Source organism: Antechinus flavipes, chromosome 6 (assembly GCF_016432865.1).
Source record: "Antechinus flavipes isolate AdamAnt ecotype Samford, QLD, Australia chromosome 6, AdamAnt_v2, whole genome shotgun sequence".
NCBI classification, from domain to species: Eukaryota; Metazoa; Chordata; class Mammalia; order Dasyuromorphia; family Dasyuridae; genus Antechinus; species Antechinus flavipes.
Genome location: NC_067403.1, coordinates 251,770,856 through 251,797,344, shown reverse-complemented (window position 1 = coordinate 251,797,344; position 26,489 = coordinate 251,770,856). Strand labels below are relative to the sequence as shown.

Genomic DNA, 26,489 nt, shown 5'->3' with positions numbered 1-26,489 from the left:
GATACCCTTTAGTCACAACAGTGGAATGATCTTAAATTCTTCTTTATCCCTCACCCGACATATACAAACTGTTCCTAAAATCTATCTTTTTCAGCTTGGCAATGTCTCTTAAATATATCACTCCCTGGTTATCTACTCTTTTTCTGACTGCCTCTGTCACTTTCTCTCTGTATCTCTTTCTGTTTCTCTCTGTCTCTGTCTATCTGTCTCTCTATTTTCCCCTCTCTGATTACAAGCAGTCTTTTTCTATAAAATGTAATCTTTTCGAAGACAGCATTTTCTTTTGCTATTTTTTTTGTATTCTTATTGTTTAGCACAGTACCCAGGCCAAAGCAGGTGGTTAGTAAGTGTTGATTAATTGATAATCTGATTCTCAGTTATCTAGCTTCTAAGAGAGGAACAGTACATCCTTAATCGAATAAAACAGGCGTTTGGCTAAGGAATTCTAAATGTTGTGCATCTTCCTGCTTTAGCTCAGGTAGCTATTTCAATCAGAGTAAAATCAGTACTGCACTCTGAATCTTTCCATGTTATCCATTACCTTGCCATCACAATCTTTTGAAATACCTGTGTTCCATTTTCTTCACAATGTATAATCTTAAAAATCATGACAATGCATTTGGTCAAGGGGATCATTAAAAAGATCTTGTCATTTCAAGTTGCCTTATTAGAAACCCATTTTTCTATGTTTGTATGAGATAGAAAATCTGCATATGTTCAGTTTTATGTCAAAAATAGACATATTGTAACACTTCAAGTATAGCATCATTTGTGTATGACATACTTTCATTTTATAATTGGGGACACTGGAACTCGAGGGGTGAAATGGTATTCCCAGCACCACAGTGTTGGAGAATTTTAGGGGCAAGATTTAAGATAAGAGTTTCTGAAATGTTTGACATTCTTTCCACATTGAAAACTTGTGTTTCTTATAGTTTTGCCTTTTATTTTACATTTTCCCTCTCACTTTAGGTTAATGTTAAAACAATATCACCATTTCCTTGCTCTCCAGTATGCTGTGGAGGAGATCAATAAGAACCCTTATTTGCTGCCCAACATAACTTTGGGATACCACTTACTCAATAACTTCCATCTGGAGAAACTAGCTGTGGAAAGCTCCTTAATATGGCTGTCAGGAAGAGGTCCAATTATCCCTAACTATAGCTGTGATAGGCAGTCCAATACTGTGGCTGTCATTGGAGGGATGTCTACTATGCTGTCCGTGGCCATGGCCACCATTCTCGAACTGTATAAAGTTCCACAGGTAAGGGAGAGCAATATTATCACTCGCCTTTATGCAATGTGTTCTTTGTATTTAAAGCAGCAGATTCTTTATAATCTGCACTGACATAATATCAACGAGTCAATAAACAATTATTAAAGAGTCTTCCATCATGTTCTGACACCAAATGATACCCCAAAGGGGGAAATAGTCCTTTTTCATCAGGGAACTTACTCTGTCCTCTAGATGAGGTGATGCTCTATTCATTTAAGCCTCATAATTTTGAACCAAGTAACAACTTAAAGTTCACTATACTTCGAATTCTCTTTGTATTTGTATAGAATTCTGAAGACTTTGAATGGAAGAAAGTTTTCTCTTTCTTCACATCATAAAATTCCCAGGGAAAAGGTTCTTTTCCTTTGCATTTTGAAATTGATTTTTATATTTTCCCTAAAAAAGTGAAGCTCTAGTACTTGTCTTCATCAGTTTTTGCTAATAATGAGTATCCACTTCTATGTTTAGAGAGAGCTTCCAGTTTAGGATGAACATTTGCCTCTTCCCTGAATTTCTGCCTAATTTTTCAAATATAGGATGTATCCCTTCATAACATCAACAATTTATATATTCATTTCAAGTCTTTTCCAAAAAATAAATTTTTATCAGTTTCTAAATATTTGTTTTCTATTGGTACTTACAGAACAGAACAGAATATGAGGCTAATGTGATCTCAATTTGGAGGCCACAGTACATTGTAAGAGATACAGAAGTTTGTTTAGGGTAATTCAAGATGCCATTTTCTTGTTTGTGTACCAACCAATCCTTACCTGAGCAGAAATGATGATTATATTTTTTAGGATTTCAGAAATTATACATCACACAGAATATTTTACAGAATACTCATTGATGCTTCTTTGCCTATTTTCTGAAAGAGTTTTTAAGTATTAGAATTAACGGATTTTCAAATATTTGGTAGAATTCATTTGTAAATCTTTCTTGGTAGGCATTTTTTCCCTTATTGAATTAAAGCTATAGATTAATGATCGTTTATTCAAAAGTTTTTTTCTATGATATATAATTGGACCAAAAAGGAAAAAAAAACATACAAACATGAGAATGATAAGAATAAACAAACAAAAAAGGTGAAAACAATATGTCTTGATCCACATTCAGTCTCAGTAGTTCTTTATTGAGATGCAGATGCCATTTTTCATCCCAAGTCTTTTGGAATCACCATTCTGTTTTGTATGCCTTCTGTTATGTATTTCTGTTTTATGAGTTCATTGAATTAATATTCATATTTTTGATTACTGTGTATTTCCCTCTAGAATATTTTTTCACTGTTTGTACTTTTCCCTATGTCTTCATCAAAAGTCTGTTTTGTTTCTGACTACAATTTCTTTTGATATATTCTACCTCTTATCAGCTCTTCTCTTTTACTCTGATCCATTTATTATTCTACTTAATCATAAAGTAAGATAGATTTTTGTGCCCAACTGAATATATATGATATTTATTGTTTGAATTGATTTATTGAATCGATTACAAAGAGATTAATCTTAAAATATTGCCTATGTTTTCTCCTAGTTTGTCTCCACTGTAATAGGTCTTTTGTAACTCTTCCTATAAGATCATTTATTATGTTCTATTTTTCCCTTCCCTCTACTTGCAGTATGCTCCTCTTTTCCACTAATTAACATAATATTTTTGGATATTAGTCCATCATCATCAACTAAGCATCTGATTCTTTTCTCTATGTATATTTTTAGCTTCCTTAATTGAGATAAAGTTCTTAAGAGTACAAGCACCATGTTCATACTTGGGATGGTATTCAGTTTAAACTAGTTGTGGTTTCTCTTTCCTGTTTTCCTTTTTTGCTTCTTTCTATACTTTATTTGAAGTTTATATTCAGTTCTGAGTGTAGCTCTAGTCTCTTTTTTTTTTCAAGAATATTTCAAGGTTGCTTTAATTTCATTGAAGTGCCATTTTTCACCTGAAGTATTATACTCACTTTCACTAGGTGAATGTCTCCAATCTATTGAGACCAAGCTTCTTAAATCAATGTTATTACAAACCGCAACTCTGTAACATTCAATTTGTTTCTTTCACTTTTTTGCAATGAGAAAAATTATTATTTCTCTCCTATGTTAATTACCAATTAATACAGGATCCAGGTGTTTTTTTCCCTTTCTTTTTAACCATTTAAAATCCAATCTTCCAAGAGTATTTCTGACTCTTCCCAAAACATTCAGCCCACTGAATTTAGCTCATAAAAGTGGAATTGTAACCCCATCATTTTTCATTGATCATTGATTGGGGGGGATCTTTTTCTATAACATGACCAAGGAAGGAATGCTATGATTTTTTTCCTCTTTGCCTATGAGTGACATGATCAATTTAATGTCTTCAGTTGCTTATTAGAATAAACCCACCTCTCACTATAATATTCATTGTCTCATTAATTCTTAGTTAATTAGTTGATTTTCACCTGAAGAGAACACTCACTCTTTCAAGTGAATATAAATGTTAAGTGACTCAAATGAATTATATTTGGTTTATAAGAGAAAGCCACATTACCATCATTTTATTAAATATCTCAATGACAATTAAAATATTGATTTTTAACCATTTATTAATTATCTGCTAGACATAATTAATAAAACTAATTATTGATTACCAATAAATTATGTCTCCTGGAATTTTCACACATTAAAGTAATCTTCTTGACCTAAGGATTTTAGAATATTGCAATAATGTGCTTTGCATTTTTCCCTTTGGGATACTTTTTAGATCGTGATTTTTGGAATCTTTCCAGTTGTATTTTGTCTTCTGCTTTTATGCTTCAGATCAGTTTTCTTGATAATTTCTTGAAATACTATGCACAGGCTCAATTTTTTTTTATTATGGCTTCAGATAATCCAATAATTTTAAAATTATTGCTCTTGAAAGTGTGTTAGAGGCCAGTTATTTTAGAATGCCATGATTTTAATTTTCTTTTCATTTGTTTTTGCATTCATTTCATTTTTCTTGATGTCTTATGAAGTCATTGGCATTCATTTAATCAATTTTAATTACTAAGAAAGTATTTACTTCAGTTAATTTTTGTACCTCATTTTCCATTTTTGCTAATTCTACTTTTTAAGAGCTGTTTTCTTTGGCGAATTTTTGTAAATTTTAGGCCATTTTTTTTTACATTTACTTTGCTAAGTTGTTTCTTCTTTATTCATGGTTTTCTTATTTTTTCCCTCTCATTTAATCCTCCTTCTCCCCTTCTTCAGTCTTATTTGATTTTTAATATCATTTTTGAGTTCTACAATGAATTCTATTTTTAATAAAGCTTTTTATTTTCAAAACATATGCATGGATAATTAGACAACACTGACCCTTGCATAGCCTCTTGTTTCAGATTTTCTTCTCCTTCCCCCTACCCTCTCCCCAGATTGCAAACAATTTAATATACATTAAACATGTTAAGATATAGTTTAAATCCAATATGTATAAACATATTTATACAATTCTCTTGCTACATGAGAGGTCAAATAAAAAAAGGAAATGAATAAGAAAACAAAATGCAAGCAAACAACAAAAAAAGTGAGGATGTTATATTGTGATAAACTTTCAGTTCCTACAATCCTCTCTCTGGGTGTAGATGACTCTCATCATCACAAGATCATTGGAACTGGCCTCAATCATCTCATTGTTGGAAAGAGTCACATTCATCAGAATTGATTTTTGTATAATATTGATGTCATCATGTAAAATGATCTCTTGGTTCTACTCATTTCAGTTAGCATCAGTTCGTGTAAGTCTCTCCAGATCTTTCTAAATCCTCATCCTGAACATTTTTTATAGAACAAGAATATTCCACAACATTCATATATCATAGCTTATTCAGCTGTTTTCCAACTGATGGGCATCCACTCAGTTTCCAGTTTCTTGTCTCTAGGAAAAAGGCTGCCACGAACTTTTTTTTCACATGTAGCTCCCTTTCCCTCCTTTAAGATCTCTTTGGGATATAGTCGCTCCCTTTCCCTCCTTTAAGATCTCTTTGGGATATAGGCCCAATAGAGACACTGCTAGGTCAAAGAGTATGCACAGTATAATAACTGTTTGAACATAGTTTTAAATTGCTCTCCAGAATGGTTGGATGTATTCACAATTCCACCACCAATGTATTAGTGTCCCAGTTTTCTCACATCCCCTCCTTCCTTGTCTTTTCCTGTCATCTTAGCCAATCTGAGAGGTGTGCACTAGTATCTCAGAGTTTCTTAATTTGCATTTCTCTAATCAACAATGATTTGGAGCATCTTCTCATATGATTAGAAATGATTTTAATTTCTTCATCTGAAAATTGTCTGTTCATATCCTTTGACCATTTGTCAATTGAGAATGGCTTGAATTCTTATAAATTTGAGTCAATTCGCCATAGATTTTAGAAATGAATCCTTTATCAGAACCCTTAAATGTAAAAATGATTTCCCAATTTATTGCTTCCCTTCTGCTCTTGTCAGCATTAATTTTGTTTTTATAGAAAATTTAAACTTAATATAATCAAATTTATCTATTTGGTACTTATTTGTGAGTTCCATCCTTCTATGGACACAATTTTCTTCCTCCTCCATAAATTGGAGAGGTAAACTATCCTATGTTCCTTTCATTTGCTTATAATATCATTCTTTATGTCTAAGTCATGAATCCATTTCAAATTTCTCTTGGTATATGGTGTTAGGTGTGGGTCGAGCCCTAATTTTTTCCATACTAATTTCTAGTTTTCCCAGTTCTTATCCCAAAAGCTGGGATCTTTGGGTTTGTCAAACACTAGATTGTTACAGTTATTGCCTATTCTGTCCTGTGATCCTAACCTATTCCACTGATCTATTTCCTAGCCAGTACCAAATGGTTTTGATGACTGCTGCTTTATAATATAGTTTTATGTCTGGCACTACTAGACCACCTTCATTAGAATTTTTTATTAATGTCCTTGAAAGTCTTGACCTTTTATTCTTCCAGATGAATTTTGTTACTACTTTTTCTGATCTCTCAAATAATTTCTTGGTAGTTTGATTGGTATGACACTAAATAAGTAGATTAATTTAGGTAGTGTTGACATTTTTATTATATTTGCTTTACCTACCCATGAGAACTTGATAGTTTTTTCATCTGATTAGGTCTGACTTTATTTGTGTGGAAAGTGTTTTGTAGCTATGTTTGTATAGTTCCTGAGTTTCCCTTGGCAGATAGATTTCCAAATATTTTCTACTATTGACTGTTATTTTGAATGGAATTTCTTTTGTACCTCTTTCTGCTGGACTTTCTACAATGAATTCTTTTTTGGTGTGAAACAAACCCATATTTTCTTTGAGGTTTCAAATCTACCTATTTTGTCATTACTGTTCTCTTCTGAGTTTCTAATTTTATCTGTAATCATAGAAACTTTCTATAGTAGGCTTCAAATTTTTCTTTTACTTTCATATGCATGTATTCATTTTGCAGTCTATTTTATATTTTTATATTTAGGTTAATATTGAATTCTGCTTTTGAGATAGAAAAGAATTGTGTCAAGCTTCTTGTACTGGAGCTCAGGACCTCATTGTTAATGTATCTTAGAGTTTGAGGTCTTCTTGCTGCTTGTCCTGGAAACCACTGCAGCTTTTGTATGTTTTTCTTTTACCATGGTACCAAATATGTTTCTTGCTTATTTTTGTTTTAAGTTTTCTAATAACTGTTTATTTTTCAAAATACATGCAAAGATAGATTTCAACATTCACTCTTGCAAAACCTTGTGTTTCCAATTTTTCCCCATTCCTCTCCACATCCCTCTTCCCTAGAGAGCTAGTATTCTAACAATATGGGTTAAACATGTTCTTGATCACTTTCTAAGTAGTCTTGGACAGATAATTATTTGACTCCATGGCTTTGTTGGTTTTGTCACTCCTGAATTAATCTTGATTCATTATTCTATAGTTGTTTTTTAGGAGAATTTGTGAGACTTCAGGTAAATTCTTACCTTGCTTTGCCATCCTCTTTCTTTTTTCCAGTTTTGAAAAAGAAAGTATCAAGCATTACCATGATACAGTTTTCATAGTTTTCATTTTAAAAGTAAGATAATTTTGCCTCTAATTTGATGATTTTTATTTGTTATTATTTTATTTCAAAGAGCTATTAAGCTTACTTATGACTGAGTAAATACCAGATGCTATATTGGACCCACTAGAATAAAGCTCAAATGATGTTTGACTTATTGCCATAGATCAGTTCTTTCTCTGGAGGTTGATAGAGTTTTCCTTCATAAGTCCTTCATAGGTGATTTCAAAGTTTATATTTCTCAGAATAGTTAAGTTATTGAGGAATAATATTTGAATCATGCTTCTGAGTTTATGTTTGATGTTGTCTTGGTTTTGCTCATTTCATTCTAAATAATTTGATCTGAGATTTTCCATGTGTTTCATGCCATACTGCCATACCACCATAGTACTACATCACAATTATATACAACTCCTTTAAGATTTTCCTGTTGATGGCCATTAATAATTCTTTTCCATCCCTAGGAGAGTTAATAACGATATTTTATAAAATGTAGAATTATTTCCTTTTACCCTGATAACTGTGGGATATAAATCTAATAGTGGTATTGCTGTACAAGTTGTTCAGTTCATTTTATATCTTTTTAGTGCAATTTTAAATTGCTCTTCAAAATCATTGAATCAATTCATAATACCCAAATAGTCTATAATAGTCTATAAGCATCCCAATTTTCTGCATTCCCTCCAACATTTGTACTTTGCCCCTTCTCTTCTTCTGGTAAATTTGTTAGTTATAGAGTGCTATTTCATAGCTAAGTTAATTTCAGTTTCTTTACTCAATGAGAGGATACTTAGCATATGGCAAGTAGAACCATGCCTTAATTTTTGAAAAATAGATTTGCTTTCTAACTGGCATTAGAAAAGAGAGCCATTTCATAATTACTCTCCTGAAGGAAAAAATTGTCATGATTGTGGGTCATATTTTACATATTTTTAAATCACATGTCCAAGAATAAAGTGACGTTATGTTACATCATCTTCACATTATATGGGAATTAGATGATACTCTTTGAAACACTTGGCCTTAGGAGTTTCTTCTCACAAGTCCATCTGTTTTTGAATCTTGATCAGGATAGTCTTGCTGATTGGATTAGTGGGACCTGATTAAAATCAGATATCCTTACTAGTTACTTAATGTCCTTCTCAGAAAATTGGGGCTTAATGATGTAACGAAGAAACTGTACATATGAAAATTTCTCATCTTCTGGATGATGATTGAAGGTCTCACACAGGTGCATCATTTTTTGTTGTTAGAGATAAAAATTAGGGTGCTCCTTAGGTATGGAGGGGTGAACCATTGCTTATGTCAGAGAGTTCTTAGTGATGTATTGGGGAAATATTTTAATGACAATCTTTCCAGTAGATTTCAGTAGGAGAAATTTTCCATCTCCCATTTCTCAGTGGGTTTGACATGGAGAACTTTCTCCCCTAGAGCATGATGTCAGACATACTTATTATCAAGGAAATAAAATTATGCTTGGATTCACAAGAGGAGGGAAAGTGTGATATAGAAAGTCTGAGTAAAGAAAAGATTGATATTAGAGCTGAAAAGGATGTGATATGAGTGAGAGAGACCATGCAACTATGCTACTTATTTAAGTAACAGATTCTTGCCAGAGACACTAAAACGTTCCATTGAATCAACACTAAAGAAATTCAAGCAACAAATCAATATTCCAAAGAGTTTGATTTAGTTACAAAATTAAGAAAAAAAAAACATTCTCTCCTTTGATCAAATTGCCTAAAAGAGGAATGGACTTTTGGGGGGAAACTGAGTCTTTTCTCCTGGAAATGTTTTAAGCAATGACTTAGGAATTGCTTGGTAGAGACATTGGAGAATGGATTCATCAGATACAGTTTTAGCATTTCCTTTCAATTATTCCATCATTTAATAGTGTAATTTTTAATTTAATTTAATTTTTTTATTCTATGACTTTTAATTTACAAGATATATGCATGGGTAATTTTTCAGCATTGACAGTTGCAAAATCTTTTGTTTCAACTTTTCCGCTCCTTCTCCCCACCCTCTCCCCCAGATGGCAGGTTGACAATACATGTTAAATAAATTAAAGTATAAGTCAAATACTATATATATATCCATATAGTTATTTGGCTGTACAAAAAGAAGCGGACTTTGAAATAGTGTACATTTAGCCTGTGAAGGAAATAAAAAATGCAGGCAGACAAAAATAGAGGGATTGGAAATTCTATGTAGTAGTTCATAGTCATCTCCCAGAGTTCTTTTGCTGGGTGAAGCTGGTTCAATTCATTACTGCTCTATTGGAACTGATTTGGTTCATCTCATTGTTGAAGAGGGCCAATAGTATAATTTTGTAACCAAAAACTATAAATAAAAATTTGCAAGCATTTATTCATTATCTACTTTCTGAAAGTAATATACTTGCTTGACATACAAATATGAAGGACAAATTTTTACTCTGAATGAGTTTAAATGATCATTTCTATCTTCTTCTTATTTTATTTAGATTAGCTATGGCCTATTTGATCCTCTCCTGAATGATAAGGTTCAGTATCCATATGTCTATCAGCTGGGCAGCAGGGAATCTACTCTTCATCTGGCATTCATCCAATTGATGCTGCATTTTGAGTGGACTTGGGTGGGACTGCTCCTTTCGGCTAGCACAAGAGGGGAAATGTTCTTCATTGATCTGAAAGAAGAGATGGCCAGGAATGGGCTGTGTGTAGCTATGAAGGAAAGCGTGCCTCAAAATTTTAAAAGGAAAGAAGATTTTAACCTCCTTTCTAGGATCATTGCATCATCATCAAATGTGATTTTCATCTATGGAGATTCTGATTCCCTTCAAGAACTTTCTATTTTATTGAAAACTTATATACCTTATGGAAAATTGTTGGTTACCGTGTCTTCTTGGGATTTTTCTACTGCTACTAATTTTGATCAGTTTCCCATTTTTCATGGTACAATACTATTTTCTCATGCCCAGAAGGAGATTCCAGGTTTCACAGAGTTTGTAAGAAACATATATCCAATCGTGAACCCTGAGGACATTTTCCTAAAAGCTTTCTGGGAATCTGTCTTTAATTGTAGATTTTCAGATAAAAAAGGTGCAGAAATGTTCTATCCTTTGTGCCCAGGAGATTTTTCCTTTAGAGATATTCCTGTTATGCAAATTGACATGGTCCTTATGGAACTGATTCCCAATGTTTACAATGCAGTGTATTTAATTGCCCATGCTCTCCATCAAATGATCCATTCTGAGGCAAAAGAGGCATCAGACCTGGCAAGAAACTCAAATCTTTCTTGGAAGGTAACATTTTTATTCCAAAATTGGACTCAGCACAGGGTATTCACATTATATTGTTAGGGATCTATTCTAAAGATGAAGAAGCAATCACTTGAAAGTTCAATAAAATACTTATTCCTCCATATATTTTCCAGGTTTTTCCTTTTGGGATTACATTGAAATTTGGTCAAAAATAATGAAATTACTTGTGATAATAGGCATTTATTTTAACTTTGATAGAGCAATCTTTTTGAAAATGTTGGGGTGCTTCCTTTTACACATTCCTCTGTGTCTGAATCTATGTGGCAGGAGACATTCATTATATCTATTCCAAATTACGACCTTTATAGTGGTCTCTTTCATTGCCATTGAAAATTTAAATTTCTAATCAATTTCTAATTGATCATTTTTTTAAACTTCTATTAACATTGATAGCTGAGCAGCATAGCTGATATTTTGACATGAGTATATTTGCATCAATGATGCATTCATTTTTTTTAAATGAAGACAAACCATTATTGGACACTATATCGTAAGAATGATGCGTTGTGCTTGAAGGTGCTGGTTGCTATGTTAAAAATATTGGGAACCTGGTAATCTAGAGAGTGATTATAACCTAGTAGAATTCATAATACAAGTGAGGGCATTTGGGTGTAGAATAATAGTTCTGTAAGTCACTGCAGGTGCTCTTGCAGTTGTCTTCAATGCTCTTTTTATTTTTGTCCACTCTGATTTAGGCCCCAAGGAGCTGCTACAGACATTTCCTTCCAACTTTACAAGTTGTTTTGAGATGAGAAAATGTCTTATCATGATATTTTATTGACTGTGCTGCTCCAGAATTTGATTTGAGGAAAGATTGAAAAAAAAAAAAAAACATTGAGAAAATTTAGTTGAATTGATTCTTCTAGTCAGCTATCCTGACACTGCCTGATAAACATTTTTTAATGATCTAATTTCAATGATTTTCTTTTATTTAAGCAGGAAGCTTAAGGTTTATTAATGAAGTCTTTTCCCTCTTTTCTTCATTAGCTTATACTCTATTTATAATACTCATGTAGAGATCAAACTAAATATTGCCAACCATACTTCCTTCTTTTCTCTTCAAGGTTCTTTTTAAAATTTTTACTGTTTCTGTCAGATGTGCAGATTAATTCCTACATGTCATCTCTTTATATTTGTCTAGTACTTTAAAGGGAAGCTGTTAATCCCCTCCTCTTATGAATGATTTGATAAAAAGGATTAGGCAGAGAATAAGATAGATAGATACTATCATGAAACCATGAACATGAATTTGCACAAACTTTAAGAGATAGTAAAGCATAACAGAAAAAGGAATACTATGGTTGGTGGAGTCAAAAAAAGTTGGACAGGACTCAATGACTGAACAACAAATGTGTATTATTTTTTCTGGCCAATTAGATTCTTTCTTTTCACACTTTTAAAAAAAAGTCTTAAAGTATTAAAGTCTTACCAAGAACTTTCTCGTTGAAAACAATGCAGATTTATTTTCTGTTTTCCAGTCTTCTCATTCTACATTTTCTAGCTCTCTGGGAAATTTTCTTGAAAATATTCCTCAACCAATGAATACAGATAAATTTCTGACTTTTATTGAAAAGTATGCTTCTCAAATCTTTCTTAGATTGTCTTAGTATTTCAATTTGTCATTTTGAAATTTCTTTTATAATTTCTTCTATTGGAATCATTCTCCTTCCCATGTCTTTTGAAGGACTGAAATTTCCAAAGGATGAATTGTATCACCCTGAATGTCAAATTCTCCTTTATTCTTAAGTTGACTTTATCAACCACTTCAGAGATTCATATTGTATTTTTATTTGACTCTTTTCTACAAGGAATAAGATATCACCTGCAATCCAGTTCATCATTACACATTTCTTTAGCACCCACTATATATTATGTTATTTGTTAAGTTTTAATGTTAAGATTTTTAAAAAATATGCCCAGTTTGGGGTTGTCAAAATCTAATAATAAAGAAGTGGTAAGCTTTTGCTTGTCAGATGTCTTTCAATATGTTGAATATTTAGTCACATATTCACATATTCAACCCATAATTGGTTACTGGCTTTGCTATTTTTCCATTGAACTTAGCTTGCAAGGAGAAAGAGTTCAGAGCTCTAAGAGGAGCTTAAGAAGGAGAATGACAATTTTTTGAATCTGTTTTCCATTGATTGTCAATCTTGGGACATGGGGCATAAACCCTTCTTTCCCCAAAGATTAACAACCACCTCTCCTTGCCTTCAGCTCCACCACTTTCTGAAGTGTATCAATTCTGTCACTAATGCCAGTGATGAATCGTGTTGGAATGGAACCAAGCCAGTTGCTGAGGCTTATGATATCCTAAATTATAAATCCTTCCCTGGTCAGATAGAGACACTGGTCAAAGTGGGTGAAGTGTATCCTCTTGCTCAGAGATTCACCATTAAGGAAGAAGACATAGATTGGCCAGAAGATTTCCATCAGGTAAAGGACTAATGAATATGAATTTTATCACTTTGACTCTTTAGATTCCAGGACACTTGTTGTTTCATCATTGATACCAGGAGGTTCCCCAGAGACACTGAAAATGTTTGTGATATGGTACTAACATCCCCATATTCTTCTTTTTTGCTCTGAACATAGGAATTGTCTGATTTTTTTTCAATCTTGCACATTCTTTCCAGCTAAGTTACATAAAGAGCTGAATTGTTCATACTGAGAGAATCTTGAAATATACTAAATCAAGTGGTCAAGTTTGGAAAATAATAATAGGGTACAGAGCAGAGGAAAATTATTCCCCAAAGGGACTTATTTACAGAAGACTGTCCAATATCTGGATTCTTATAAGTATATAAATAATTGAATCTGAGTTTGTATCAGGAAAGATAAATTATTTTTTAGAGATTTTTAATTTAAATACTATAGTTATATATTCTCTGCTGATGTCAAATATATACAGTGGCATCTGTCTATGCATTTGAATAAATTCCATCCCACTCTTCACAATCGTCTCAAGAAGAAACTCCAAGGGTCAGTCCAAGAATAAGTTTAGCCAGTCTTGCTTATATTCAATAAATCTGACCTGTGTAATTTGTATATTATGATGAATAGTCTCTACAGTAATGATTATCTGAAACATTCTGAGTACTTTATGAAAACACAAAAAACCTACTACTTTGGTGGGGAGAATTAACAAAATGTCCCCACTTATGTGATCAATGAATTGTTTCAATAGAAGCAATTAAAAATGGAATGAAATTTAGATTTCAAATGGTACTTTTGGGGAAAAAATAAGGCAGCAAGTTATTACAATTAAAAATTATCAAAGAACTTGATTGTGCCTAGTGTAGAACAAAAGTTCAAACTTTTGCATCTGTGAAGGTTCACTGGGGATAAAATGATATGGATTGTAAGAAGAAAGTACAAATTCTCCAGTGAAATTAGATCATTCTTGTCCTGCAGAATGGAAAATATGGTTTTCTAACTGTCTTCTATAAAAGTGCTTAGAAATCATTATTTCCTCACTAAATTCACCTTTCAGCAGTCCTTCTTTCAATGCCATTTTCTTTCTTTCTCTAATGGAAATACAGACTCCAACTTCCATGTGCAGTGTGAAATGTGGCCCTGGATTCAAGAAAACATCTCTTGAAAACCAACCCATCTGCTGCTTTGCTTGCATCCCATGTCCTGAAGACAAGATTTCCAATCAGACCGGTAACTTCCTAAATATAAACTGCCTTTCTCCCACTTAATCTCAAACTGAAGTGATGTTTCCTTGGCAAAATAATAATCTCTGAGTTAAAATAACACTGCAATTAATCAGTTCCTTGCATTCCATGTGCTTTGTAGTCACTCCTATAACTATCAAGAGCAAGCCCTGGTTCAAAATGCCAAAAATCTATCTGAGCAGAATCCACCAGGATTTAACTATCATGGGAATTCCTAATACTTCCCTGACCTTGTGGCCTAATTGTAATCTTCCTTGTTCCTGTAGGAACGCTTAATCTAAAATTTATTTCTAAACTTTCTTGCTCCTAAAAGAAATACTAATAGGACAAAACTTAACATATAAAAAAAATATTTAAGCACAGATGCATTTGGTTTGAGAGTAGGAGTCTTGTCTTTGGAGTTAATCTTCATGAAATATTTTAAGATTATCAGATTAACTGGAGTCCTGGAGGGAGTTTTTTTTTTTTTTTTTTTTTTTTTTGTAAAGCTATTTTCAGATGGTTGGAGTCCTGACTCTAGGAAATCAGATCCCCCCAAAATGGATAAAAATTGGCCATATCTCACCCCAACCCACTGAATGTGAGGTTCATTTTCAAAACTGATGAGTCCTTGGCTTGATTTGCTTTGTAATTGGTGTTGCCTCATAAAATGGTATGTTCAAAAGTTTAAAATTTTGTTTTTTTTGGTAGCTTATCTTTCACTGAACAAAGTGTCCTCTCTCCATTTAAATCTCTCTCCCTCTCTCCCTCCCCCTCTCTCTGTCTCTGTCTCTGTCTCTGTCTCTGTCTCAATCTGTCTCTCTGTCTCGTCTGTATTTCTCTCTCTCTCTCTCTCTTTCTCTCTCTCTCTCTCTTTCTCTCTCTGTCTCCCTCTTTCCTCCCCTCCCTCCCTCTCACTGTAGTTACTCTTTGTCTGTCTTTTGGGATTCTTGGACTTTTATTTTCATTTTGCTTATGTCACTATAGTCAATCCAGAAAAATAGACCATTTCTCCTTTTAATTTAATTGTAATTTATTTCTTTAAGGACCTTTTTGTAATTGAAGCAACATAAGGATTTTGAATAGTTCCAAAGATATTTTGATATTGTATGCACTTTTGCAGTTATTTCAAGTAGAATTTCTTTTTCTTTATAAATCTTTTCATTATGTAAAAATTTATAGGTTCCAATAGATTTATTTTGTTGTTTGCTTGAATGATTTATTAGTTTTCTATTAGTTCCTTAAATAGTTCCCTATTATTTTTTAAATAAAACTTTGTCATTTGAAATAGAAACATTTGGACATCTTTTTTTCTGTCTTTATGTTTTAATTTCTCTCATTTTAATGTTTTTAATTCCATTTCCACTTCTGTAGTAATTAAGGAGAAGATTAGTCATCTGAATTTTATTCCTATATTCACTAGGAAAGATACTTGCATACATTTTTTCATAATTTGGTAATTTTTAAAAGATAGTATTATACTATAAAAATTCTTTTTTACATTTTTTGTAGTGTTTTCAGAATAAGCATTTCTTTTCCTTTCCTAAAATTTTTTTTCTTTGTTAAAATTTTTGTCTTGAATTGATGTCCTTTTTTCCCCTATATTTGAACTATTTTTGTATCTCTAATTTAAATAGAAATTGCAGAGAATGAATTGTATGATGGGTGAATCACTGCAAAGCACTTGTCAGGAGTTTATTTAAAATTTTTAAATAGATATTAGTAATTTAAAAAGATATCACCTTTGTTTTATGCTTTTTTAATTTGGATAGTGGACTTTATTTGCCTCATAAAATGTATCTTGTAATATCCTTTCTTAATACTTGAGAAAAATGATGGTAATATTGTACCATTAAAAAAAGGAGTATATAATTCTCCAGTGAATCAAATATTTCTCCTTCCTTGGGTGATTCCTAACAATTAATTCAGTGTTTTTTTATTAATAGCTTTTTGTTTTCAAGATATATGCAAAGTTAGTTTTCAATATTCACTTTTGCAAAACATTGTGTTCTGAATTTTTCTCCCTCCTTTCTTCCCACCCCTCCCCTAGACAACAAGTAGTCTAATAAATGTTAATCACATGCAGTTCTATTATACATATTTCCATATTTATCATGCTACACAAGAAAAATAAGATCAAAAAGGAAAAAAAAATGAGAAAAAGGAAAAAATCAAGCAAATAACAACAAAAAGGTGAAAATACTATATTCCAATTTACATTCAGTCCCCATAGTTTTCTGTCTGGATGCAGATGGCTCTCTCTATCACAAGTCTATTGGAATTAGCCTAAATCACCATGTACATCAGAGTTGATCATCACATTATCTTGGTGTTGCTATGTACAATGTTCTCTCTACTCACTTCATTTAGCATCAGTTCATATAGTTTTCTCCAGATCTTTTTGAAGTCATCCTGCTCATCATTTCTTACAATAATATTCCATAACATTCATTTACTATGACTTCAGCCATTCTCCAGTTGCTCGGGATCCACTCAGTTTGCTGTTCCTTGCCAATCGAAAAAGAGTTGTTACAAACTTAATTCAATACTATCAATTGATATTGGATTACTTAAAATCTTGGTCTCCTAGTAGTTTGAGTATTTAATATTTTTAAAGAATATTTCAGAATTCATAGTTCTATCTGAATTTCCTGAAAGAAGAGAATCTTTTATTTTTATTTTTTGAGGCATTAGGATTGTATAATTTGTCCAGGGTCACACAAGTTAATAACTTTATGAAGTTATATTTGAAATCAGGTCTTTCTGACATTCATGGCTCTTACTATATCAACATGCTATCTGGCTGCCTTAACCAAGGTAGTTTTCCCTTAATATTTCCATAGCAATTACTCAATTTGACACTTCCCTCTTATTGAAAAATGACTCATCTGGAAGCCAATTTGCCATTTGATTAAATGCCTTTTGTCAAATTGTAGGTGATTTCAAATTGAAATGGATTGTCAAGAGTTTAATTTGTTGTTCAGTAAAGTTATGCTATGGAACAAATACATTCAGCACATTATTTAATCTATATGTGGAGAAATGATGATCCTGACATGTGTCTTTATCTTATTCAGCCTCCAAAATTCATGTGCTTCTGATTTAGAAGTCCAAAAATGAGACTGAATTTGATCTGAAATGAATGACACCATGCTTTTTGAGGAGACCAAAAAAATGATTAGTCTGGGATATAGCATGATTTTATTGGTGTTCACAGATGCAGAGGAGTGCCTGCAATGCCCTGAAGATCAATATCCTAATAGGGAAAGAGATCGTTGCCTCCCCAGGACTGTGACCTTCCTGGCCTATGAGGAACTTCTGGGAATGATTCTGGCCTGTGCAGCCATCTGCTTCTCCCTCTTTACTGTGTTGGTCCTGGGGATCTTTCTGAAGCACAGGGACACCCCCATAGTCAAAGCCAATAACCGCAGTCTCAGCTACACTCTGCTGGTCTCCCTCAGCCTCTGCTTCCTCTGCTCCTTGCTCTTCATTGGCCATCCTACCACAGCCACCTGCTTGCTGCGCCAAACCACATTCGCAGTTGTCTTCACGGTGGCCGTTTCATCCATTTTGGCTAAAACCATCACTGTGGTTCTGGCCTTCAGGGCCACCAGACCAGGGAGCAGGCTCCGGAGCTGGCTGGGATCCACAGCATCTTACTCTCTCATTTTCACCTGCACCCTCATCCAAATGTGTCTCTGTGGCATCTGGCTTGGGACATACCCTCCCTTCCTGGAGATGGACATCCACTCTGAGCCTGGCTCCATTATCATCCAGTGCAATGAGGGCTCCCTCCTCATCTTCTACTGTGTCCTGGGCTACATGGCCTTGCTGGCCTTGGCGAGCTTCACCGTGGCTTTCCTGGCCAGGAACCTGCCGGACACTTTCAACGAAGCCAAGTTCCTGACCTTCAGCATGCTTGTGTTCTGCAGCGTCTGGATCTCCTTCCTGCCCTCGTACCAGAGCTCCAAGGGCAAGGCCATCGTGGCCTTGGAAGTCTTTGCCATCTTGACCTCCAGTGCCGGGATTCTCACTTGCATCTTTGCTCCCAAGTGCTATGTGATCCTTCTGAGGTCAGACAGAAATACCCTGGAGATCCTGAAAAGGAAAGGTACTTCCTGAGAAGCCAGGTCTTCTCAAGCTCATCAGTCACAGTCAAGGAACTCCTTTGATCTGAAGTCATAAATAAAACATGTTAAATGTATCTGATTCATTTATCTGTTTTCACTAATATTCATCTTTTTATTTGAATGTAATACCATTTTGAAAGCATACTCTTGCCTGACTTTAGAATAGAGTTGGAATGGGATCTGTTGCTGTTTTGAATTATTTTACACATAGCAGACAATACGTGAATAACATTTTTAAATATTGTGGAAAACAATTGTGGAATTTAAGTAAATGACTATCTGGTTTCCAATTCTAATCTTTAGTAAGTCCATCCAGCATTCTGAATCATTTATTTGTTACTTGCAAAGTTGGAACTTTAATTTCCCCCCCAGATTGCTTGAATTATATTATTAACAAATATTTTTGAGTGAATTAAACATAGCTTTGAGAGAAGATTTATGGGAGAATACTAAGTAGTTTGATGAGTAGAATGGTTTCTAACCAGTGAATATGTACTCAAAGTTATTTAACCTCTTTTCCATCAATTATGTAATTGTAGAGTGATGATTGGATCTAGAAATCTGTTCCAAAGCCTTATTATTTCTATCAAATACTTGTGGTAATGATACTTTGGACATATAAGTAGTTGATTGTCATGGAACAATAAAAATGAGACAATAATATTGGAGGAGTAACAATATTCTTTTCTTTCTTCAAGGAAACTACTTCAATATTATTTATTCATGGCATCATCCATTATTGCAACCTATCATCTCTTTTGTTTTTCTGAGATCTTTGAATGTAACTTTGGTTTAGATATTTCAAAGGGAAATTGATGGGTGAAATTCTGTGACATTCTCTTAAAAAAAAAAAAAACGACTACAACTACCAACAACAGGTTATAGGATGTGGTACTTTTTGAGAATACACTAATATTTCTGCAATAAAGAAAAGATTTACAAAAATTCCCCTGCCCAGATCTCTGTTCTTTCTTTTCTTTCTTTTTTAAAATGTATATTCCATCCAAAAACAATAGGAGATTCCCTAAGTTGATAATAATGATATTTACAGGTCAGCGCTCTTCAGAAACAATATAAAAGAGAAGAAAAAATTTGAAGTGAGGAAGGAGAAAAATTCAAGAACAGGTTCCTTGGTAATTCTTCTAGAAATCATAACATATTGTCCCCAACCTGGCACCTCAGACATTCTCAGAACTCCTGGCTCTCCTCTCCTCTCATTCCCAAGTATGCTACAAACCTACAATTCCTTTGCCTTCTAAAAATTTAGAAGTGTTGGAACTCAGTCCTTCATGCTTTTCTTGACAGCAAATGAATGTTATCTTACTCCCAGACCAAATGGAAGATATGCCTTCTCATAAATTCATACTTTCTCCAATTCCAAATTCACTTTTGCAGGCCAGAAAATTCTCCTGACCCTTTAGCTTGGGAAAAACTTAATTGTCTTAATTTCAGAAGTAGGCCCATACGATTTCCCATCCCTGTGTCACTGAGTTAAGTATAACAAATCAAAGTCTTCCTGAGGATCAAGAAGGGGGCAAGATGTGTCTATCACTTTTTGTAGATGATGTGATTTTGTACCTAGGAAACTCTAGAAAATCATCTTAAAAACAAGTTGAAATAATGAATCATTTCAGCAAAATGGCAGGACAGGAGATAAATTCATACAAGACCCTAGCTTTCAGAATAAAACTCACCATATGAGAAAATTTGTGGGCAAAACTGGAAGACAGTTTTGCAGAACTAGCTATAAACCAACATAATACACCAAATATTAAGATAACATTAGAAAAGAGAAATGATTTTGACATAAAAGGTATTCATATACTTAAATTGAAGGAGCATGGAAGAATACATCTGTCAGACCTATGAATAAGGCAAGAATTTGTGACCAAACAGGAGATAAAAAGGATCACAGGAAACCTAATAAAAAAAATTTACATGAAAATTAAAAATGATTTGCATAAAAATGTAACTAATTAGGAGAAAAGCAACAAAGAGTAATATATATATATATTTGTGAATATGTATATATATCAAATGTCTTTGAAGAACATCTCATTTAATAAACAAGTATGGAACTTAACCAAATGTAGGAATATATACAAAGTATTCCCCAGTTAATAAATTGACAGAAGACATGAATAGATGATTTTTAGGAAAAATAAATTAAAGTCATTACTAGTTACCTGAAAAAAATCTGTAAATTATTATTAATTAGTGAAAAATATTAAAACAATTCTGAGGCATCATATTCCACATCCCCAACCAACATATACAACTATATTTTGGGGGGTGTGTGTGTGTGTGTATGTAGGAGTGTATTTAAAAAAAGGGCAACTTTTCTCAGCTCTATATAATAGTTTTCTTTACTATCTTCAAGAGTCAGATCAATTTTCAAATCCCCTCCCTATTTTTCTATGTTTGAGACTTTTCCAGATAAGGAATTTTCTTAAGTATTTGACTTAATTTCTTATTATAGATATAAACTTTAGAAGTACATATAATGTTTAATAAATAATTTGAATTCACACTGGCTTTCATTAGGTTAGTTTAAAACATGAGATTAAGTGTTTTTAAGAAATTAAAATGATTTTAAAAATTGAATGAAAATGATAGTGGAAAAAATGCAGAAATAAATGTGGCCTACAGAACAAAGTATTGGAAGAAGAATCTTTAGCTTAGAATAATAAGTATGAAAAAAATTCTTTGAAATTAAAATAAAAAAGAAAAATAATTTCTCAATGAGACATGTATTTAAAAATAATACAAATAAGTATAAAATTAGAAAAAAATATGTTTCAAAATAACTAACCCTTAAGACATTGATGAAAGAAGACTTAAGCATTATTAGTACACCAGAAAACTGTGACTAAATTGGTGTCTGGACATTATATTTCAAGGAATTCCAATTCGGCCAAAATGGCGGAATAAAGACAGCAGGACAGCAAAGTTCTTCTAGTAGGTCTCTTCAAATATCATTGGAATAATTCCTCAAATTAAATTGTGGATTGATCTGGTCAATAAAAGCTTAGATTTAAGGTTTTTCCCAAACCTAGACCAGTAAGACCCTGGGTTGAAGACTGACCCAGAAAGAAGCATCAACAACTGTGGGTCCAGTTTACACCTGTGATTGAGTCTGTAACAGGCATAGGATCTCAGAGCTCTGGTTTGTAAGAATATCTTGCCTTTTCTCTTTGTGAAATTGCAATCAAATTTCTGCCCAAGTTTATTTTTCTTTGAAGTTTTCTTGAAGATGTTTTCAAATCATACTCTGTGTCTGAAATTTTGTCCTGAATAATCCTTTCAAAATGATTGCTCTTTCTGAAAAATATTCTTTTTTATCATTCCTTCTTACTGTCTAATAATTGACTTTTGATTTTAAGATCTACTCTCAAGGAGGGAATTTCTGGGTTGAACTAGCAAGAAAAAGATCAGAGAATCTTTTTGGCATTTCAGATCCCATCAAAACTGGGAAGGCTCCAGAGACAGAAAACAAGCAAGGAGATTCCCAAACTTTTTTTTTCTTAAGTTTGGAATTTTTTAAGATGAAGGACACAGGTGCAGAATTGCTGGGCTAGTTGGTCCTTGGAGAAACTCACTCTCAGGCTCTGGTCAAAATATTTGTTTGACTTGCACCCAAGAGATGAGAAGAACCACTTTTCCTTATTCATCTACAGGGAACTAGATGAATAATATCTAGGAGGCAAAAATGTCAAATAAATATGTCCTGTTCATTCAAACTTTTGCCTTTATCCCAAATAGAGGCTCACTTCATATCTCACATTCTGCTTTCCCAAGGAGAAGAGGCTGTACAAAACTTGAGCATCTATTTAAATAGGCAAATGCTTAGCAATAGAGCATGTGCCTATAGATGCAAGAACTACAATCTCTTGTCACCTTATACTCCTCCACTCCTTGGCTCTTTAGAGATCTGGGATATTGGCCATGGGCTTGGGGAAACTGGGACTCTCATCCTCTATTTTATTTGTATTTCTGATTTTGCAGATTTTCTTTTCTGAGTATCAGATGGTCAAGAGTCCTTGTCACATAAAAAGAATTTACAACCCCACATATAGAAAAGAAGGGGACCTAATCATTGCTGGATTCTTCTCCCTTTTTGTGAAGGTAAAAGATCATATAGGAAAAACTTTCTTCAAAGAGTTTCCCTTCTGGAGTTTTGCAGAACCAAAGTAAGTGGTTACTTTTTCCCCTAATTGATGCAATAATCTTATTTCTTACTGACTGGTTTGTTGGTAGAGTTGTGTTTTATTTATTCTCAGAGCTTTAGTTAAAGCAAAGATGTGGATTTCAAAGTAATTGGAAATCTAACATACAAGAAACGGATTAATTAAAAGTGTTAATATGCTGTGTAGCTAGGACAGAGACTATTCATACATATCTTATATGGCATTATATAGCAGAACATTCATCTCCACAGATGACAAAAATCACCCAGTCCATGAAGGGGTGAAGCACATCAGGGAGGAAATAGGCTCAAAAGTGGGGTTCAGGTTTCAAAATAATATTTCATAAGAATGGACATGGTGGAGACCTGATGGTGGTAAATAAGGGAGGAAACATTAATAATCAGGTTCATATGTGATGAAGTTCTCAAGGTCACTTATGAATGCTAGACTTGGATGAAATTTGGGAAAGAGAGTTTCTGTATCATAATAACATAAATTTAGGGAGGATCTAACACTCACTACCTTAAGCACCTGAAAATATTACGAATACTCCAATGGTTCCAGAGTTTCATCCAACCCAAAGCTTCAGGCCTTATTTACCCAGCAGAGAGCTGCCAAAGAAAAAGAACAAAATATCTATATTTACTTAAAAACTTTGATGGGCTTTGGGACAATTTGATCTATGGGATTCTGGATTGGAGTTCTACCAGTCTAAGAATAATATGAAAATATATCTAAAATACTGAATAATATAAAGTTTCCAATGTCAACAAGTGCCATGTATATCCAGCTACTGACAAGATGCTATACTTGCACTGAGGTTTTCCATTCTTTTATGTCTAGGAAATATAAGACATAGAGAAATTTTCCTCAAATGAACAATCAGAAAACTATGTACTGACTATGATCTAGGGATTAGTAAATCAAAAATTACCCTGGTCCCACCATTCATGTTAATTCCTATCATTGCAATGTTGCCTATGGTTGAGTTGATAATTTCTGCAAATAATTCTCCTCTGAATAATGAGACTGCTTTTGAAGTCTGAGAAACTACAATGAAAAACAATCCATTCTGTTCTCATTATTATGCTTATTCCTTATCCTCAATCTTTTTACTCTGTTTTCTTTCCATTCATTACCCACATTTTCTTAACACTATGATGATTTTGGAATTTTAGAAAGAGACATAACAATTTAACTTAGTTTTGGATTGTCCTAACAACATCTTACAAAGTCAATGATAATGGCATTGGACTTTCTTCAAAGATATCTCCTAATTGAGGTATCTGTGATACACAATATTTCTTTTTTTAAGTGACATATAGTTCATATTTCCATTTTTTCTTTTTAAATATCTTATTTCTTAAAATACAAGCAAAGTTAGTTTTCAACATTCACTTTTGCAATACCTTGTGTTCCAAATTTTTATCCCTTCCTTCCTTTCCCACTTCTCCTATACAGCGAGTCATTCAATATAGGTTAACAATGGGATGAACAATATTTCTAATTCCTTCTTTATATATCAACACGCAGAGTTTTGCTACAACGTGGTCAGAGGAATTCTTTGACTTTCCATTTCCATGACTTTCATTGAATTCTTCTCCATTTTGCATAGCAGGATACTACAATGCTCATATTTTTTTTTTTCCTCAAAGTTCTCTGTCTTAGTTTTTCTTCTAATTAAATATCCTTCAATATTTTCTTCTTTTCATCAAGATTTTATTCATCTTGTTTTTATTCTGATCATACCTCCGCTGCAGGAAAACAGAATTGCTATTTTTCTTGTTTTGTTTGATTTGGTTTTTCCTGAATATGCAGGAAACAGAATAACTTGACATTCATTGAAGTGTATTGATTTGCAAGATTTATTTTTCCTTAGTTTTCTAGCTCATAACTAAGAGAGATAGACAAATTTAGGAGTGATAAAATCAAACACTTTCTAATTATTCAAGCAATGTAAATATGGAATGAGTCCTCTTAGAATATTGTGGAGTCCTCCTCAATGGAGATTTTAAAATAAAAGGAATGAAGTCATTCCTCCAGTATTTTGTTGAGATTAACTTTTGCAGGGTCTGGTTTGGGTCTATATAAATCTGCCAGAACAGCATTTGAAAATATAAGTGTGTGCGAGCTCTGCTCTAGGCTCAATGAACACTATTGGACTTTCATTGTCTATAAGAGTAAATAAGAGCTCATCTGCTAAGTTCCAAAATTGCCTTTTAGTGTGAGACTCAGATGCCATCTCCTTTTGTAGGCTTATTGCTCAACAGTCCCATTCAGGTAATCTCCATTCAATCCAATCTGATTTACCTACTGCACTTCATATCTGAGATCACATTTCCTTCTACAATAGTTTTGCACAGGAAATTACCTATGTCTGGAAGATTACTTTACATGGACTTTTGAAATACTTCAATTCCTTTAAAGATCATCTGGAGTATCCCATGATACCAAAAGTGTACCCTGAACTTTCTAGTCAATGTAACCAATCCCCAGAAATTTCAGTCTATTTATTTTATGTCCATATTTGGTTTTTACTTTGAATGTGTTTGTGTTGAGGTGTTTTCCCATCAATAAAACATAAGGTAGAAATGCACAGGATTTTTGAAGCTTTATTTTGATCCCTAGCTTTGAAGAGTGATGTCCATGAAAGGCTGTGTGAATATGAGCACACAATACATATGTGTAGATACATGTACATATACATACTTGTGTAGGCTTCATATAGAAACATACACATGTATACACACATAATATATCAATGAATGAACGAAGTGTGACTATCCAATCGTTTGTATACTCATAATTTCTACCAATTTAACACCTCTTACACTCATGTCCCTTCCCATCACCCCACTCAATCACTTTTTACAAGAAGTAGTCACTTCTTCTGTGGAGCACTTAAATGGCTACAATGGCTCTTCTGCCACATATCTCTTTAGATTTTTACTAGTCTCCTCATATTTGCACAAGGGATTTTCCTAATGTACAGTGCTTGGTATGACACTTCCTGATCTGTGAATCACTCTCTGATTCCTCTCTTGATAATTGTAAACTTCAAAAGCTTTTAAGCTCTTTATACCTTGGTCACTATGTAAAAATCTACATTTTGTATCCCTCATCATGTTTGTGTCTTTTTAAATAAAGTCTCAAAGACCTCCTTACCACTCCTTAGGTTCCACACCCATCCCTCATTTTCATATTTTTGATAATGCTGTCCCCCATTCTAAGAATGCAACCTCACCTCAATTCCATATCTCAGAATTCTATTTTCATTTAAAATTCAACTCACTTGCTCTGAAGACTTTTCTGCTCCCCTTGAGCTGTGGATGACTTCCTCCAAGTCATATTTTAACAACTTTGTCCCTAATGTACTGTTTTATGTATGGGCACATTTTTTTTTCTGACCAAATATGTATTCTCATTTGTCTTTCTATCCCCATGACTTGCAAATGCCTGGCCTCTAGTAGGAGACTCATAAATGCTTGTAAGCTCATTGAAATCACTTCTTAAACATTTCAAGTTCTGGTCCTTGGGAACTCCAATTTCTATCTTTCCATTTATTATATTGGGAGTTGGAGACCATTTCTGTAACTTCTCTTCTTCATTCTCATTGCCTTCTCTGCTGACAGTGTTGATCAGTCTCTCCTCCTTGGTATTCTATTCTCTCTAAGTTTCAGAAACTATTTTCTTCTTTTGTTCTCCTCCTTTTCTTATTTCACTTTCTCTGCCTTCTTTACTGCATCCTCTTGAGTCACTATAGGTGTCCCTCAGGGATCTCTATCTAACCCATTTACTACTTTCCTTGCTCATCTTATCAGCAGCCCTGAATTACATAGCATCTTTATGTTGATATTTTTCACTTTTGCTTATCCTGACCCAAACTTTCTGCTCACTTCACAACTC

General features: G+C 33.4%; 1 protein-coding gene across 1 annotated transcript; it reads left to right on the top strand.

Annotated features, from left to right (window-relative positions):
• Positions 1-1,204: 1,204 nt before the first annotated feature.
• On the top strand, positions 1,205-18,388 carry LOC127541691 (vomeronasal type-2 receptor 116-like). The gene is made up of 4 exons (XM_051966906.1): positions 1,205-1,264; positions 12,825-13,043; positions 14,150-14,273; positions 17,484-18,388. The coding sequence occupies exons 1-4, from the start codon at positions 1,205-1,207 to the stop codon at positions 18,386-18,388; spliced, it is 1,308 nt and encodes a 435-aa protein (XP_051822866.1).
• The last annotated feature ends 8,101 nt before the right edge of the window (positions 18,389-26,489 follow it).